This window comes from Rissa tridactyla, chromosome 4 (genome assembly GCF_028500815.1).
Source record: "Rissa tridactyla isolate bRisTri1 chromosome 4, bRisTri1.patW.cur.20221130, whole genome shotgun sequence".
NCBI lineage: Eukaryota > Metazoa > Chordata > Aves > Charadriiformes > Laridae > Rissa > Rissa tridactyla.
The window spans coordinates 17,392,200-17,407,041 of NC_071469.1; the positions used below are offsets into that span (position 1 = coordinate 17,392,200).

General features: G+C 44.3%; 1 protein-coding gene across 6 annotated transcripts in view; it reads left to right on the top strand.

Moving 5' to 3' along the window:
- Positions 1-14,842, top strand: part of OSBPL5 (oxysterol binding protein like 5) — a 140,940-nt gene extending 126,098 nt beyond the window's left edge. For all 6 annotated transcript variants that reach the window (XM_054199326.1, XM_054199330.1, XM_054199328.1 and 3 more), the window contains 9 exons: positions 334-432; positions 1,683-1,780; positions 3,841-3,930; positions 6,742-6,878; positions 9,594-9,779; positions 10,319-10,457; positions 11,609-11,726; positions 12,357-12,459; positions 13,506-14,842. In XM_054199326.1, the coding sequence (XP_054055301.1) occupies positions 334-432; positions 1,683-1,780; positions 3,841-3,930; positions 6,742-6,878; positions 9,594-9,779; positions 10,319-10,457; positions 11,609-11,726; positions 12,357-12,459; positions 13,506-13,641 (1,106 nt within the window). In that variant the 3' untranslated portion in view covers positions 13,642-14,842. The remainder of the gene's footprint in view (positions 1-333; positions 433-1,682; positions 1,781-3,840; positions 3,931-6,741; positions 6,879-9,593; positions 9,780-10,318; positions 10,458-11,608; positions 11,727-12,356; positions 12,460-13,505) is intronic.

A 14,842-nucleotide genomic window follows, 5' to 3' on the forward strand; every position in this document is an offset into this window, starting at 1 on the left:
CAATCAGAAAAGTTGTGAGAACAAAAGGATTTGAAAAACTTCTAAGCGTTGGAACTGCTTTCTGCATTCCACTAATGACTCATTTTATCTACTCCCCTTTCTGCAACGGGGGCTAAATGCCAGAGCAAATATGAGCTGCACAGCAGAGAGTTTATTAGAACTGCTTGTCTCCAAATAGTAAATGATTTGCAGGGTCCTGAATTATTAGCATTTCATATCTCTTCTTTCATTAGTGACCTACATTTAAATGGAAATGTTCTTCTAAAGTAGGATGACTGACCAAGTATAACATGCGGTTTTTAATATATATGTATTTGTTCTTTTAAATTCTAGGTAACTCACTTTCGGCACTGTTGGATGGGAAGGCAAAGCTTATGTTTCTGAACAGGGGGGAAGATTATATAATTACTATGCCATACGCCCACTGTAAAGGTAAGTTATGACTGTGCAAATAGGAAGCAAACAGAAAGAATAATGTAATGGTATCTTACTTCCTAACTTTGCACTGGCTCTCTTCTTCCCTCTCAAATATCTGGCACGGCAGGGACTGGTAATTCCAGGGAGCAATTGCTCCACACATGAGTAATTGCACTCAGCAGAAGACTGGTAATCTTCATTGACGTCTTTTTGATTTGTCTGTGCAGAGCTGAGGACAGAATTAGGCCCATCTAAGTTAGATTTAACATTATGTAGAAACAAAAAAATACAGTGTATATGCACTGCAGATAAAGTGAAGATGAAAAGAGTATGAGTACATTTCTGAACTTCTGAGGATAAAAAGTTTTTCTAATGTTAGGGCTGAAATTGTTTAATATATTTTCCATCTCTTTGAGATAAAGGAAATTCCTGACTTCTCTTCTGATTTCTTTTTTTACTCTGATCATGGTATTCCTCAGAGTATGAGCTGCCTCAGTGAGACTGATACCTGTTACCATGTGGCTTTGCTCTCTTGAGCTGAATGTGTGCTGAGGCCAGGGGATGGCTGCGGATTCACTGCTGTAACTTTGCATTTCTCCTTAGGGAACATCAGTGGCATTTCAACCACAGTGACAAAATCACTCCAGCAGCAGTTTGATCCAATTTTCTTTTTAGAATATTTTTTTATTTTGGCATGTTGACCTGTAAATTAATATTTATGGAGGGTCTAGCTGCCTGAAAACAGTAACTTCTGTAAATCACATCCTCTGTGAACTATTCCTGTGCATAAATCTTTCTTTTGTCAATTTTTCTTTTTCTGCAAATGACCTTTTCAGAAAATGATAAGCATGTGTAAAAAGGAGTCCCTACATGACTGCTAGTCTCCCACATTCTGCTGAATCACTTTACAGCTCCTCGCTGCCCCATCCGCCCTGTGAGAAGTGACTGGGTCTGTTTAAGCACTAATATAAATTAAGTTGCTGGGCACAACTTTCTGTAATTTTCCTTTCTCATTTTCAGCTTACCACAGATGTACTATCGGCACCTGTGAGTCAAGCTATTTCCTAGCTTCTGTAATAAATGGGGAATATGGATTTAAGGGAGGATTATTCACGCTTATAGTGAAGAGCTGTTTCCTTGAAACTTTGGTTTCTGTCTTTTCAAAACTTGAAGCCAAATAGCGAATTTCACAGCATGTCAGTGAGAGCCAGTTTGAATTATCGCTTCCACTGGGGCCTCTCTTAAGTCTCTTTTTTCCCTTTCAGGACTTTTATATGGTACCATGACAATGGAGCTTGGAGGGAAAGTTACCATCGACTGTGAGAAAACTAACCACAGGGCAGAACTGGAATTCAAGCTAAAGGTAAGAGACATTGAGGCCCCCATTTTGAATGGGTCTCAGGATTGCCTCTGCGCTCCAGGCAAGGTTTGAGCATACGTTCCAGATCATTTATGTACCAGCAATGTATGCATGCACCAAGGGCTGCCCTGCCTGGAGAGAAGGCATTGTCCTGCGGTCAGTTTTGCCTAGTACAACTCAATTTGAACCCAGGAAGCCTGATTGTTAGACATGACTTGTTCGCTGCTAACCAGCTGAATGTTTGGCAATGACAGTGTGGCTTCTGTTTCGGAAGCTACAATTATTTTTGCTTGCACGATACAGCAAGGTGTACACACTACTTTAAAGCAAGTTAGGATGTGGGTCTTCAGCGTAGCTCTCCAGTAGCCATCACATACGTACTCTTACATTGTAGGTATTACGGTGAACTGTACCTTGTGTTTCTCAAGGCTACAGGACCTTGCCTTGACAGTAGGGTAAGAGCCCATTTTCAGGCAGATAATTTTGGGTGGCTATCACACTGACACGCTACACTGTCAGTACAAGCCGCACTGGTACTCACTTGCTCGTGTAGCTATTCCCTCCCGTAGAAACCCTGGTGATGCAAATTTGTGGTATGCAGATAAAATGGAGACATCATTGAGCATTCCTGTGGTTGTATGTGTTAAAATCTGGGAGGGAAAATGATGACCTGTAACTTTTCTTGGACAGTTAACTTACTTTTTAAGGAGCATCCATTTCTCTTCTGTTCCAAAAAACAACTTCTTGCCTGGGCATAAAATGAAAGATGGAGAACTGGGAGCCTGCAGGACTTCAGAGCTGCAGGCTTAGCCAAAATAAATGTGAGAGATTACTGGAGTTAGGGGAGTCTTTTGCAGGCTCTGTTTTTCTGGTGGCAATAATAATTTTCTGTCTTTATTTGCCCTCACAAAGTGAACTGTTGCCCTGTGCACTTCTTTGAGATTTGCATATACTTGTCTTTGAAGCTTGTTCTTCTCATGGGCCTCATGTACTGTGTTGAGGCCAATGGAATATTTCCCTGAATTCAGTCAGTGTCAGCTCAAACCTACAAACACTTTGGAGCTTAAAATGCAGACCCGTCTTTTCTGGCTTGAATACAATAAGCTTAGTCCAAACATGACTCAGAAACATCCCTGTGGCTTAATTATGTGCTCTGCTTTGAATATTTCTTAGCCACCTTTTTAGTAGAATTGTGAGAAGTTAAAGGTAGACCCCATAACTTTGGTATTAAATTGGATATGTACCAGTTCTCTGCTGGATTGCATACATTGATTCTTGAGATACTTGTGATTTGGTTTTACATGGGTGTTGTGGGAAATTTGGTTTTATATTGTTATTTTTTTAAAAAAAAAAAAGTTCCTCTGCACAAAAGTTATTGGAAAGTAGCTGCTAAAATGTCTGAAGAAATGTTGTGTGGTATGAATGGAAGAGCTGGTCACTCTATCACTGCTGTTTCCTGTCTTTGGCAGGCAGGAGGTGAGGGGAATTTTCCATTGTTCTGAGAATCTTTTCCTTAACTCTGGAAATACCCTTTTTCTTTTTTTGTGTGTTTGTTGCTGATGAGAGCTTCTTCACACTAGAGACTTCATGCAGATGCAGCCGTCAGCAGTGCCACACTGCTGTTGCCCCATAAGCAGGAAAAGTCACCAACGACATTAGTGCTGCTCCTTTTCTTTGGGCAAGGCTGCAAGTATAAGGCTGCAAACCGTAATGTGATTCTGGACAATGGGAAGGACTTGCCCACACACAGTTATCCCGATGTAGAGCTGACAATAAATGTATTTGCAATGAAGGCAAGGCCTTGCACTGCTGAATGTTAATGCACCTGAAGGCTTATCTCCCTTCCTGCAGCTCCTACAGTGATTTTGGTATTGCAAACAAAAGGAGGAGGGCACAATGCTAGACAGTCAAAATCCGTGTTAGAATTCCTTCTGCCTTTCCCCAGAATCAGTGGAAATCAAGCAGGTTGCACTTTCCTTCCCTCCTGCTGCATCATGGTGTTTGGCTCCCTTCCAGTTCTCACTAGACTGATCATATTTTCTATTTCTGTTCTCCCCTGACAGCCCTTCTTCGGTGGCAGCGCAAGCATTAATCAAATCTCTGGGAAGATTAAATCAGGAGAAGAAGTGTTAGCAAGTCTCACTGGACACTGGGTAACATATGATAATCGAAGTTGCTGACAGTTTCGGTGCGCGTGGCAGCAGGGTGCGTGGGAGGACTGGCAGCCCCTGGCAGGCTCCCGCTACTGGAGCCGGGGCTGTGGAGGGCCCCTGTCCTGCCTCTTCCCACCATCCCCAGGGAGTGCAGGCGAGCAGAGCTTTCCGGGCCACACCTCTCAAGGTCATTTACGCTTCCGTAGTCCCATCCACCTGCAGTGCGAGTAACACTTGCACTTCCAGAGCCTGGACCGAAGTGAGGTGCGTTCCATCGAAGCCAGTGGCTCTGTATTTAGGGTCCCAGGCTTAGGACTAGCACTGATGGCAGAGACATAGTGTGTCTTCTGTGTGATTGTGAAAATCACGAGGCTTCCTTTTATCTTGTGTTTAATACTTCCCCAGCTACGGCATTATCGGGGAAGAACTTCACGGGGTTTTATATTTGTTATTTTCACAGCAAACCTTTATGATAAAAGATGATGGTTATTCCTCTGTTCATGAGATGAAGGACCAGGAGACAGATTCTGTGAGGGTCTATCTGTATGGGCAGCTCAGAATAGTCAGCAGCGCAGCTAGTCCCTTTGCACATCTGGTATCCACAAGTGAATAGCTCAAAGGCATCCTTAAGCCAAAATCCAGCAAGAATAAAGTTGCATGGTGAAAGATGTAGACTAGAGTTTTGATTGGGAACTCCTGGTAACCGAGGCAAAAGCAGTAAGCCCTGGCTTTGGGCGGGACACTTAGGTATTTATCTCAGCTACATTTAGACACCTACATCTTCATTATTGTTGACTTATGCTCCCTTTCCGGTCCATAGAAATCATCATTCCTGAGACAAGATTTGTCTCATCCTAAAGGAAGTATTTAAAGTAGGCCACATAAAATGTTCATGGATAAAGCCCTTTCTGTAGTGAGGTCCTAACCACAATGTAGCCTTTGGTATTCAGCTCCTCCCCTCAGGCAATCTGCCTTTTTACATAAAAAGCTAATGACCATTTTTAAATTGGGAGATTTGCCTTTTCTAGGTGTATACGAGGAGATTTGCTCCCTGTGCCTGGGTAGCTTTTCCATTCTGAGCTCCCTTTCCTGCAGGATGAGCTTTGGCAATCGTGGGTTGCGCTGGACTGTGGAGTACTTTGTCTGCGTTGGGTCCTGCAACACCATCTGTGAGAGCATGTAATCGAGTGGCTCCCCTGGGGCGCCGAGCCACATGGTTGCGTGCTGCTCGGCTTCCAGCCTTCTGTGTTTGGGTTTTATCAGCCTGAAAATAATTTATTCCTCCCTTGTTCTTTGTGCTGGTTGTTTGTGGTGCTCAAAATTAGAATGATGTATAAAAGAAGTTAAATGGCTTTGAAAGGGTGGCTTCATAAGCCGCTGTTTGCAGTTGCATGCTGTGAATAGAGTAGCTGCTGTGCAGCAGTAGGGACGTTGTTTGTTCTCCTCCCTCCCTGCTGAGAGTGTTGGCCTGCTCTCCTGAGCCCTGCAGGCTTTTCTCTGGCACCGTCAGGTTTCCTGACAGAAATCCTCTCAGCTCAAAGGCTAATTCTCTGCCTCAGGACCTGAAAACCCACCTGAATAAAGAAGGGAAGCAAATTCCAATGCCTCTCCTCCCCAGGATCAAAGCAGCAGCTGAGGACTTGTATATATGCCCCTTAGAGATGCAGGCAATGATGTTTGGTCGTGCCTGCCTGCCTCTTCCCATGCATAGCTGGGAGGCTCTTGGGGACCTGAGATCTGTCCTGGAACTGGCACCTCAGGACATGGCAGAGGAATTCCTGAGGGAGACTTTGAGGAGGGATGAAAGTCCCTCAGGGTTGAAGGAGTTTCACAGCTGAAGATGTGGGAAGCGGACTTTGAGAAATGCATCAAGGGACTGGGCAGGGGAAGAAATGCGGCAGCTGGGATGCAAAGAAATTAATCGGCGACACGCAAAGCCAATAGCCATGACCTAAATAAGGTTTGCAGGATACTCGTACCATGCCCAGGCAGCCGAATGGCACCAATGCACATGCTGTTCAGCAGCTCTAATCATCTGATTCATCCCACTTGCAGTCAGCGTCGTGCTGTTCACTATATGCTCTGTAAACTACCCCGTCTGGCTCCGTGGCATTGCTGCGTCTGTGAGCGAGGCTGGAAAGCAGCGTAGTTAAGCAGGGACACGGCAATATTGTCTGGCCAGCCTCAGATCAGAGAAGTGCTGCTTGACAGTTGGTTGCCAGGTAAATTGGCAAGGAATAAAGATGAAAGACCCATGGCATTTTGAAATGCTAAATGAAATTCAGGGGCAATAATAGAAAAACTGAACAAAAAATAAACTGAAAAAAAAAATAAATGTGATAAAAAAATTTAAAAAATAAATGTATCTCAGCTTTAGCTAGAGGGGGTGGTATTTCACTGGGCTCTGCATGAGATTTCAGCGTTGAGCAATAGAAGAAAGACTGGAAAAGGAGCTAGGGATCGTGTTTATATATGCTGGGTGGTACCAGGTGGGAACAGTGGGGGAAGAAGGGCATCTTAGGGCTTCTGTGGGTACCCTTGTCTGGGAAGAAGACTAACAAAAGGGACCAGGTCCCTTTCTAATTCTTCTCTGATTAATTCAGCCAATGTTTCCGGGAATGCCTCGCCTCATTCATTTTAGAAACTTTCAGGAAGTTTTCAGTGAGATTTAATGGGACAGAGGAGGAAAGAAGCCTTCTAACCAAGCCTTATCCCTGATCATCATCCGGAAGCAGCTTCCATTTGTCAGGATTATTTTCTGCCTTGTGTTTCTGATTGTCATTAACCTTTTCACTTAATTTTCCTTCTCAGGATGGGGAAGTGTATATAAATGAGCTGAAAAACGGGAACGCGGAAATGTTCTGGAACCCGACCAGTGAAGTACGAAAGCAGAGACTGAAGCGCCATATTGTGCTCTTTGAGGAGCAGACGGACTTTGAGTCAGAGAGGTAAGGAGCTCTGGGAACATCTCTGCTGCTTCCCCGCTGGAAGCGGGGCTCTGATCAGAAGGCTCCAATTCCTCAGCACAGTCCTGGAGAGGCGGTGACCCGCTTAGCCTGCACGTATTACCCAACCATTTACCTGATTTTTCCAGTCTATTAACTCTGGAGTATTTCCATGAAGTATAGCTCTGAAATAACCATGAAGCTGAGCTGAGAAATAGTGGAGGCTACATTTTATCTGCTAAAATAACAGTTCTCCCTGAACGCCAGAGATCATGAACAGAGTCTCTGCAAGTGCTGGAACATTTTATGGAAGGGCAAGATGTCAATCTGAGGTCAAATGTCTTGTTAAGAAGGGTTGTTTCAACCACAGGCTCTTAAACTAGATGCAGAAATCATGTGGAAAGTCCTGGCATGAGCAGAGCAGTAGTTTGAACCACATAACAGGGTTTTATGAGAGTATGTAATTAAACAGATGTTTAACCCTGCCTTATAATCTCAGCTGAGATCTCCAATGAAGTCTGCACCATTTTTTTAGGGTAATCTAGATTACCTAAAAATATAGTCCTGGCACATGATTTAGGAAATGAAAGGAACAACTACCTGATGCAATGAGCATCCCCAAGCCAGTTCTTGAGCAAGAAGAGGTAGAGCAACAACACGTGCTGCTGGCTTCAAACAGACTAGTCCTGCCATCTCACCGATACGCTTAGCCAGTAGCAGCTAACATCCCAAGCCAGTACGTGCAGTTTGCTGCCTTGCTCTGCATCACATTGGCCACTTCCCTCTGGGCATCTAATTTTGGTGTTGCAGCGCATCTCACGAAGAAAATTCACCTTTTGGTGGGTAAAGAAAAGGAATGCACGAAAATAAAGACACATGAACATTTAGTTTGTTGTGGACTGCAGTGGGCATTATGGGCAATAAAGTCTGTGTTTGTAACTTGTGCAGTTGCCATTGTCACAGGGCGGGGCAGACCGCAGCACATTTCTCTAGTAATCTTCTGAAGAAGTTTCTTTTAAAGGAGAAGAGAAATCTCGGTCCTGCAGACAAAGAATCTCCATGTCTTTGCTTACCAGTGTACCGCCAGGGCTGACTCCCTTTGCTACATCAGAGCTTAATAATGATACACGCATCCGGTGCAAGGAGGCAAAAGGAAAAATTCTAGAGATCCCTAACAGACATTCCACCAAGCTCCTTGTTATGCTGACAGTTGCATGAATAAATTACCATCTAATCCAGGTTCTGTTCTGCCTGAATTGCTTAGTCTTCCCTGCAGTGCTGAAAATCACCTATTTTCACAAACGCTGGAGAGACTCTGAAGCTCATACCATTATGCAGCTCACCATGGAGGGGCTCATTGTCTGACACATGCAGCTCTTGAGGGAGTAATTTGCCCTTGTCAAGCAATTTTGTGCGTGTCCCTCTGAGGTTCTTAGAATTAGAGGACTCGCTCTTTACACCACCGCATTCCTTAGGACTGACTTTTTACACCACCGCATTATTTTCTCAGGCCATTCTTTTCACACTCCTCCCTCCCCCACCCCCATCACTCTGAGTTTGAATTGAGTTTCCTTCCTTTGTTTCTGGGAGAAAAGATTCATACACAGGAAAATGGGAGTGACGTGTCAAAAAGGACAGGAAAGTGTTCCTCTGCCTTCGGTTAATTATCTAAGAGGCTGCTTTTTTGTGTTAATGTATGGTGATAGAAATATAATGAAAGCATCAGTATGCCTTTTAAATTAAGAGCTTCACAGCGAGCTCCAAATGAAATGCAGTAATATATTCATCTTCTAAATGGAGGACTGGTGTTTAGTGGAGCTGGGAATACTGGAACAGCCTAGATCTCCAGTGCCTATTCTAACCGCTAAACCACTCGGTAATGTTTTGGGAGGGCTAGCTGCTAATCTCAGAAGTATTTCCAAACTGAAATGAAGATTAGAGTGCTCTGATTAGAGAAACTGTGGAGAGGCCTATCACAGCTTGGCTATAGTAAAAAAAATTTTAAAAAAGGCAATGATTTTTCTCTTGTAGAAGGCAGATCCTCTCTTCTGGGTAGAGGCTCAGTGAGATGCCATATGACAGATCATGTATCTTTTGGCAGCTGAAAACAAGAGCGAGTGAAAGCCTGTGGTCATGCTTGCAGTTTGTGAGCACAAGTACATGTCCATTTCTTGCAGATTGGATCTGCTTCCTGCAGATCTGGTTGCTAATCCTATATAGAAGTACAACATTGCATCTGCAGCCGCAAGCTGTGCACATTAATTTGTTTTCCAATGCTTCTGAACTTCAAATATAAAGCCTTTGTTTCAGGGATAGACATTAACACAAAGGCTCCTAAACATAAGTGATTGAAAGGGCAAGGAAGATAACAGATTCTCCATTACACATCAGTCACCTCCAAAGAGGCCACTGACCTCAATGAATTAAGCATAACTATCTTATAACTCACACAGGAAGCACTGAAGATTTTCATGAATATTGTACGTGTCGTTATCTGAGGGAAAGTTCCCCTGTTCTGTAGGTCATCGTATACAGCATTCAGTGTTGCCGTTCTCATAACGTTCCTTTAATTTACAAGCCAAAACTGAGGCTGAGTAATCCTATTACTGTTCCTCTGGAGTATCAATAGACCAGAAAAGTGTCTGCTCTAAGGTTCCAGCTGGCAAAATGCATTGTTGGTTTTAAGGTGGTTTAACTTGCCTCCCTGTTTATTTCTAGGCTTTGGCAGCATGTTACCAGTGCAATAAACAAAGGCGATCAACACAAGGCAACGCAGGAGAAATTTGTGCTGGAAGAGGAGCAGAGGAATGCCGCCCGGGAGCGGAGAGAGAACGGCACAGAATGGAAACCATTGCTCTTCCACCACGACGCCACAACTAACGAATGGCGCTACAAATATGAGGAGTGAGTGGTGGGGTTGAGGGTTATGAACAGACCTCGCTGCTTGAGTCCCCCGGGATGCAAGCAAGGTTGCAGGCCTGTAATTCGGGTCCTGCCATTCCCCAAAGCACGCCCTGGGCTTGCTCTTTCTGAGCTCTGTGTCATTATTAGAATACATATTCCCGATACTGACTGGGAATAGCCGGAAATGAGGGCTTGGCCGTGGAAAATCTGCTGTGCCATTGGTACAAATCCCCGTTGCTGCAATCAAGTGTGGAATCATTTAGCAGAGATTTTCTGCACTGTGCGAGCAGAGTTGACAACTGTCCTCTCCTCCCCTGGCAAGAAGGGTGAAGCCTCTGGAGACTGAACCCCCCTCATTTATTGCTAGGAACTGTGAATGTAGAGGGAAGTATCTGTTACTCCTCACACTGCATCTGCGGAAACTCTTGTTAGTGTCAGGAGTGACTGCCTGCCCTGATGCATGTGGAATTGGTGCATTGCTCTTAACACACCTGGTGGGATTCTTGCCTTTCTGATGTTTTTTCCTTTGGTCTTAAAAGTTTAAGACCTTGGGATCCTTTGAACGACATCGCCCAATTTGAGAAGAACGGGATACTTCAGACCATGGAAAGACACTTATCCTCAAGGATGTCAAACCACAAAACAACCTGCATAAACAATCAAATTACACGGCACAAGGTAAAAAGCCCATTTTGGGGAATATAATATTCTGTAAGACTGTTTAGATACACATCCCTTTTCTGCAGCATTTTCATGTAAGCACAGTATAGGCTGAAATGTTTGTTTTGGGTAAATATAGCTTACGACTCTACACCTGCAATATTATAACTCCAAATAATTATAATTCTTGGTTGACGTATCCTATCCATTTTGGTGTTTTTCTTCCACCCTGTGTTAGTAACAGTGACTCATCCTGGGTTTTGCACATGACTGAGCCGAACTTTACTGTTCAGTGCTTCCAAAGCAGAAAACTTCCCGTAGTGAGGGTGTGAGCAAGGTTTTGGAGTACACAACTGAGATCCTGCAACTTCAGTTTCAGTCTTTGCCATCTGCCTTTGCCTCTTAGAGAAGACAAGAAACCTCTCTCAATCCTCTCCCTTAAAGAGGGATGATACTTTCTTATTTCATTGCATTCATCTTTGGAGTAATATATGTCATTCGTAAAATGCTTTGTAAATGTAGAACTGCTGAACTAGCCGGGTGTAACCCATATTACACTGAGGAACTTGTATCTTATTATGAACATAGACTTTTCTTTTATAATACCCCAAATCTGAATATCTCTGAAACGATAGGAAAGTTGAGGTTCATAGCTGCTTTTCAGACCCTCCGGTGAGAAGTGTTTGATTCAAGGAGTTTGGTGAGGTAGGGAGAAACTTTCCAAAGTGCATCAAGAAATTAGGTATAAAAGTTCTGTGAAGTTTAAATCTTTCAGGCACCTTCGGAAAAATCTTCCCCAGGAAATTTTATTCTAGATTTTTCTTCTTTTCATCCTTTCTTTCATATGTCTGGTTGGTGGGTACGCAACTCAGCAAAAGAACTATAAAATTTGTCAGTAGTATGTGCCTGTTAAAGCTACAACAAGAATAATCTGGATGGGTGTCTTAAGGATGTTATCATTTGAGGAAATGCTTCTGTATGGGGCATGTGTGTAATATCCTTAACTAGCTGCCAGGAGTCCCAACTACTAGGAGTTGCTGAGAAAGCAACCAAACTTTGGAATCTCACAGATATTCCCCAGCACCCCGAATTATTTTTTTTTAAAGCCAAACACGAGAGTCTTCAATTTGACAGTGACCAAGTCTCTTTTTAATGCCTATTTTATCCAGAGGTCTGCCAAAGACTGCAGGCGCCGCAAAACCAGTGATCAGCCATCCAACCACAGCCAGAATACAGAGAGCAGCTGTTCAACACCAGAGTCAGTGCAGGAGCTCTCAGATGACGATGGCAAGTATTTGGGTATCACTGGGGCAGGCTTTAATGTTCTTCCCTCGGTACCTTATTCCTTGAGCCAGCCCTGGGATGTTTCCCAACCCAGTTAATACCATGGGCCCATAGCCCACAGGCAAACACAGAGAACGTTCTGTGCTTCTGTTCTCCATCCATACTACTTCTCTTTCTGCCTTACACTATCCATGCCAACAAGGGCTTCTCAATTCCTGGCACAAACCTGTTGGAAAAATACACTGGCATTCCAGTCAACAGATAGGAAACAGGCTTTGATTCTCATTCCCTTTTGTCAGCTTTTGTTGGAGGTGACCTTGAATGTTTCAGAGATTGGGGCAGGTGTGAGCACTCCATTCCCCTCCCCTCAGCTGGGAAGCATGCTGCAAAAATTGTTTCCTGAGAGCCGAGAAGGGGCCCCAGGCCAGTATCACAGGACCCGTTCCATTGACTTCAGGGTGGAAGGTTCTGTCCCCTGTCTCCTTCTCTCCATGTTTCCTCCTGAGAGTGTTCCCCCTGGCTGTGACGATTTGATCACAGACAGCCGTTTGCTGGGTGAACCTGGTTTGTGATTCATCACCACCACTAGAGATGGTGATGCAAAACATAATGTCCTTCAATGCTTTGCTGCAGGGTTTGGAAGCCTGTGCGCTCAGTGCGGGAAAGAAATGAATCACCTGAAGGAAATTCACTCAGCCGTCTTATCGCTACAGAGAGCCCAACAGGACATACACAGGTAACCATTTTCTCTCATCAAATCAATCGTCTTAATGGGTTAGAAATAACCTGTGGCATTTAACTCCTCCAATGCAACCTTTGGAGCATCCTCATCAGCTGCAGGGGTGCAGTTAATGACTGTTTCAATAGGTAACCTATTAACACACCGGAAAGGCAAAGCCACACCCTGCTTGAAACAGTGAGGAAATCTCTTAAGACTCTCTTTATGGGGCAAAAAGCATCACCTCAGCACGTTAAGCATCCCTTGGGACTCTCAACTGCAAAACAGCTGCAGAAGTTGGGAAGGGCTGGGCCAGGTCCTGGCTGTAAGCCTCTGCTAGGCAAGAAGGTCTCCCTTCTCATCAAATATGTTATGAATTTTCTCAGTTTGCTGCAGAGATGTAGGTGTGTGGTCTGAAAACTGGGTTCCATGAGTGAAAAGCACTAAATTCCAGCTTTCTGTATAAAATTCTGGTTGCTGAGGGTAAGCAGTGAGCACACCTGCTTAACCTGCAGCTGCCAAAGGGCTTTGCCCTGCAGACTCCTGTGGGGAGGGCAAGGGAGGTATTAACTGCTACATGTGCCCCAGGGAGCGCTGATGATTCCTCTCTGCGTGAGGAGTATTATCCTGCCCTCCGGAGGCTTCAGTGGGGTGGGAGGGGTGGGATCACACATGAGGCCCACTGCTTCTGGATGCTGGAGCCATCGGTGATATGGCTTTAGTTATTCTCTGTTGTTCTTGGGGGTGTCCAGGGCAAATTCTTGTATTTGGGAGGGTTAGGGGGTCGGTTTGTGAGTGGGTGCTGGATGAAGAGATTTCTTGGGGTTTGTGCCCTTACACCTTCTCATGCCCTCCAGCGTGCTCTGCCTGATTCTGCAGCAGCCAGAAGTACTTATCTTTCTGTTAAAAGGAGAGGAGGTGAAGCCTGTGAGGTGCAGTGCTGTACCCGTGAGGGTGTCTCTAAAATACCGGGATCCCTCCTGGTGCAGAAGCTGTGAGTACACAGACATGTGAATGCACACCTCCCTCTGACACACAAATAAACATCCTGCTTTCTTTTCCAGAAACCTCAGTGCTCTGAACAAAAAGTCCTTCCACAGGAAGGTCTCTTCTGAAAGCTTCCTCCTGGACTCTCGCTGTTGGTTTCTCCTCTGCATCTTTCTTACGTGTCAATTATTCATTAATTATGTCTTCAAATAAAATCACTACGTTTGGCAGCAATAACTATTACTGGCTGCAGGAGAGGGGCCACTCACGCAAGGAGCCCAGCGAGGCACCAAAGCACTTTAGAACCAACGCGGCAGAGGTGGAAGAAAGTTGAAAAACGAGGTTAAAAAGGGACCTGGGAACCTGCAAAACTTTGTTCCTGCAGATTATGTCATTTTTGCCTTTTACATGTACATCTTCAAGGACCTCTTAACCTGTATGGGCCTTAATGCTGAAGCCAAATGTAGCTTTAATTGTGCAATTTGTTTTCTATGTCTTGTCATTTTCTGATGCAATTAATAATTACCCAGCAGTATTGGTACCCCCAAAATGGTAAACACCCCAGTGTTTTGGAAATGTCACACAGGTCTGGGTCACAGCTCTAAGAGTGGTGGAGCGCAGTCGGGGAGCTGTAAAGAACCGATGTCCACGGTGCCTGTCCGGCTGCCTTTAATTATGGGAGGGAGCACACTTGGTCCAAAAAATCCACCCCCGGGATATTAAGTCATGGTCTGTTTTGTCAGTACACACAGAATGGGACCTCAGGATGCGTTTTCTTTTCCATTTGACGGGAACTGTAAATATGCACAATTTCCCAGAGCTTTCCTCTTTAGGAACTGGGAAGTATTCAGTGAAAGCTCCTCGGTTGGTTACGGAGCTGACCGGTGTCTGGACCGGGCCCATCGAGTGTAACGTCAGACATGCCTGTTTGTAAAACCTGGTCACTTATTATTCTTGTTATTATTTGCTATATGGCTGTTTTATATCACACACTAGCATTGTAGAGAGGAATCCACTGCCCCAGGATAGGTGAGAAGGATGGGAGGGCTATAGGTGTACATGTGTTCGGTCGTAGGCACATTTATTGTCAAAGGTCAGGAAGGAGGAAGGGTTTTGCCACTGCATTGTTCAACTCTGTTAATAGTCTTCCTATTTTACACCATTTTTTAAAGATTTGCAATATTTTCTGTAGACTGCGGACAATACTAAGCCTTTCTTTTCTGGCCTGAAGTAGTTCCAAGTGGTAAGTACTGCTATATATACAGCCTTAAAATACTTAGTTGTGGTGCCAGTCTGGGCTATCTTTCAATGTAAATGTTTCCAAATTTTTAAGTACATTCCTCGTCATATTCCCCAGTTAGGGGAAACCTGTTTGTGCTTGATATGTTGAAATAAAACAACACACAACTTTCAG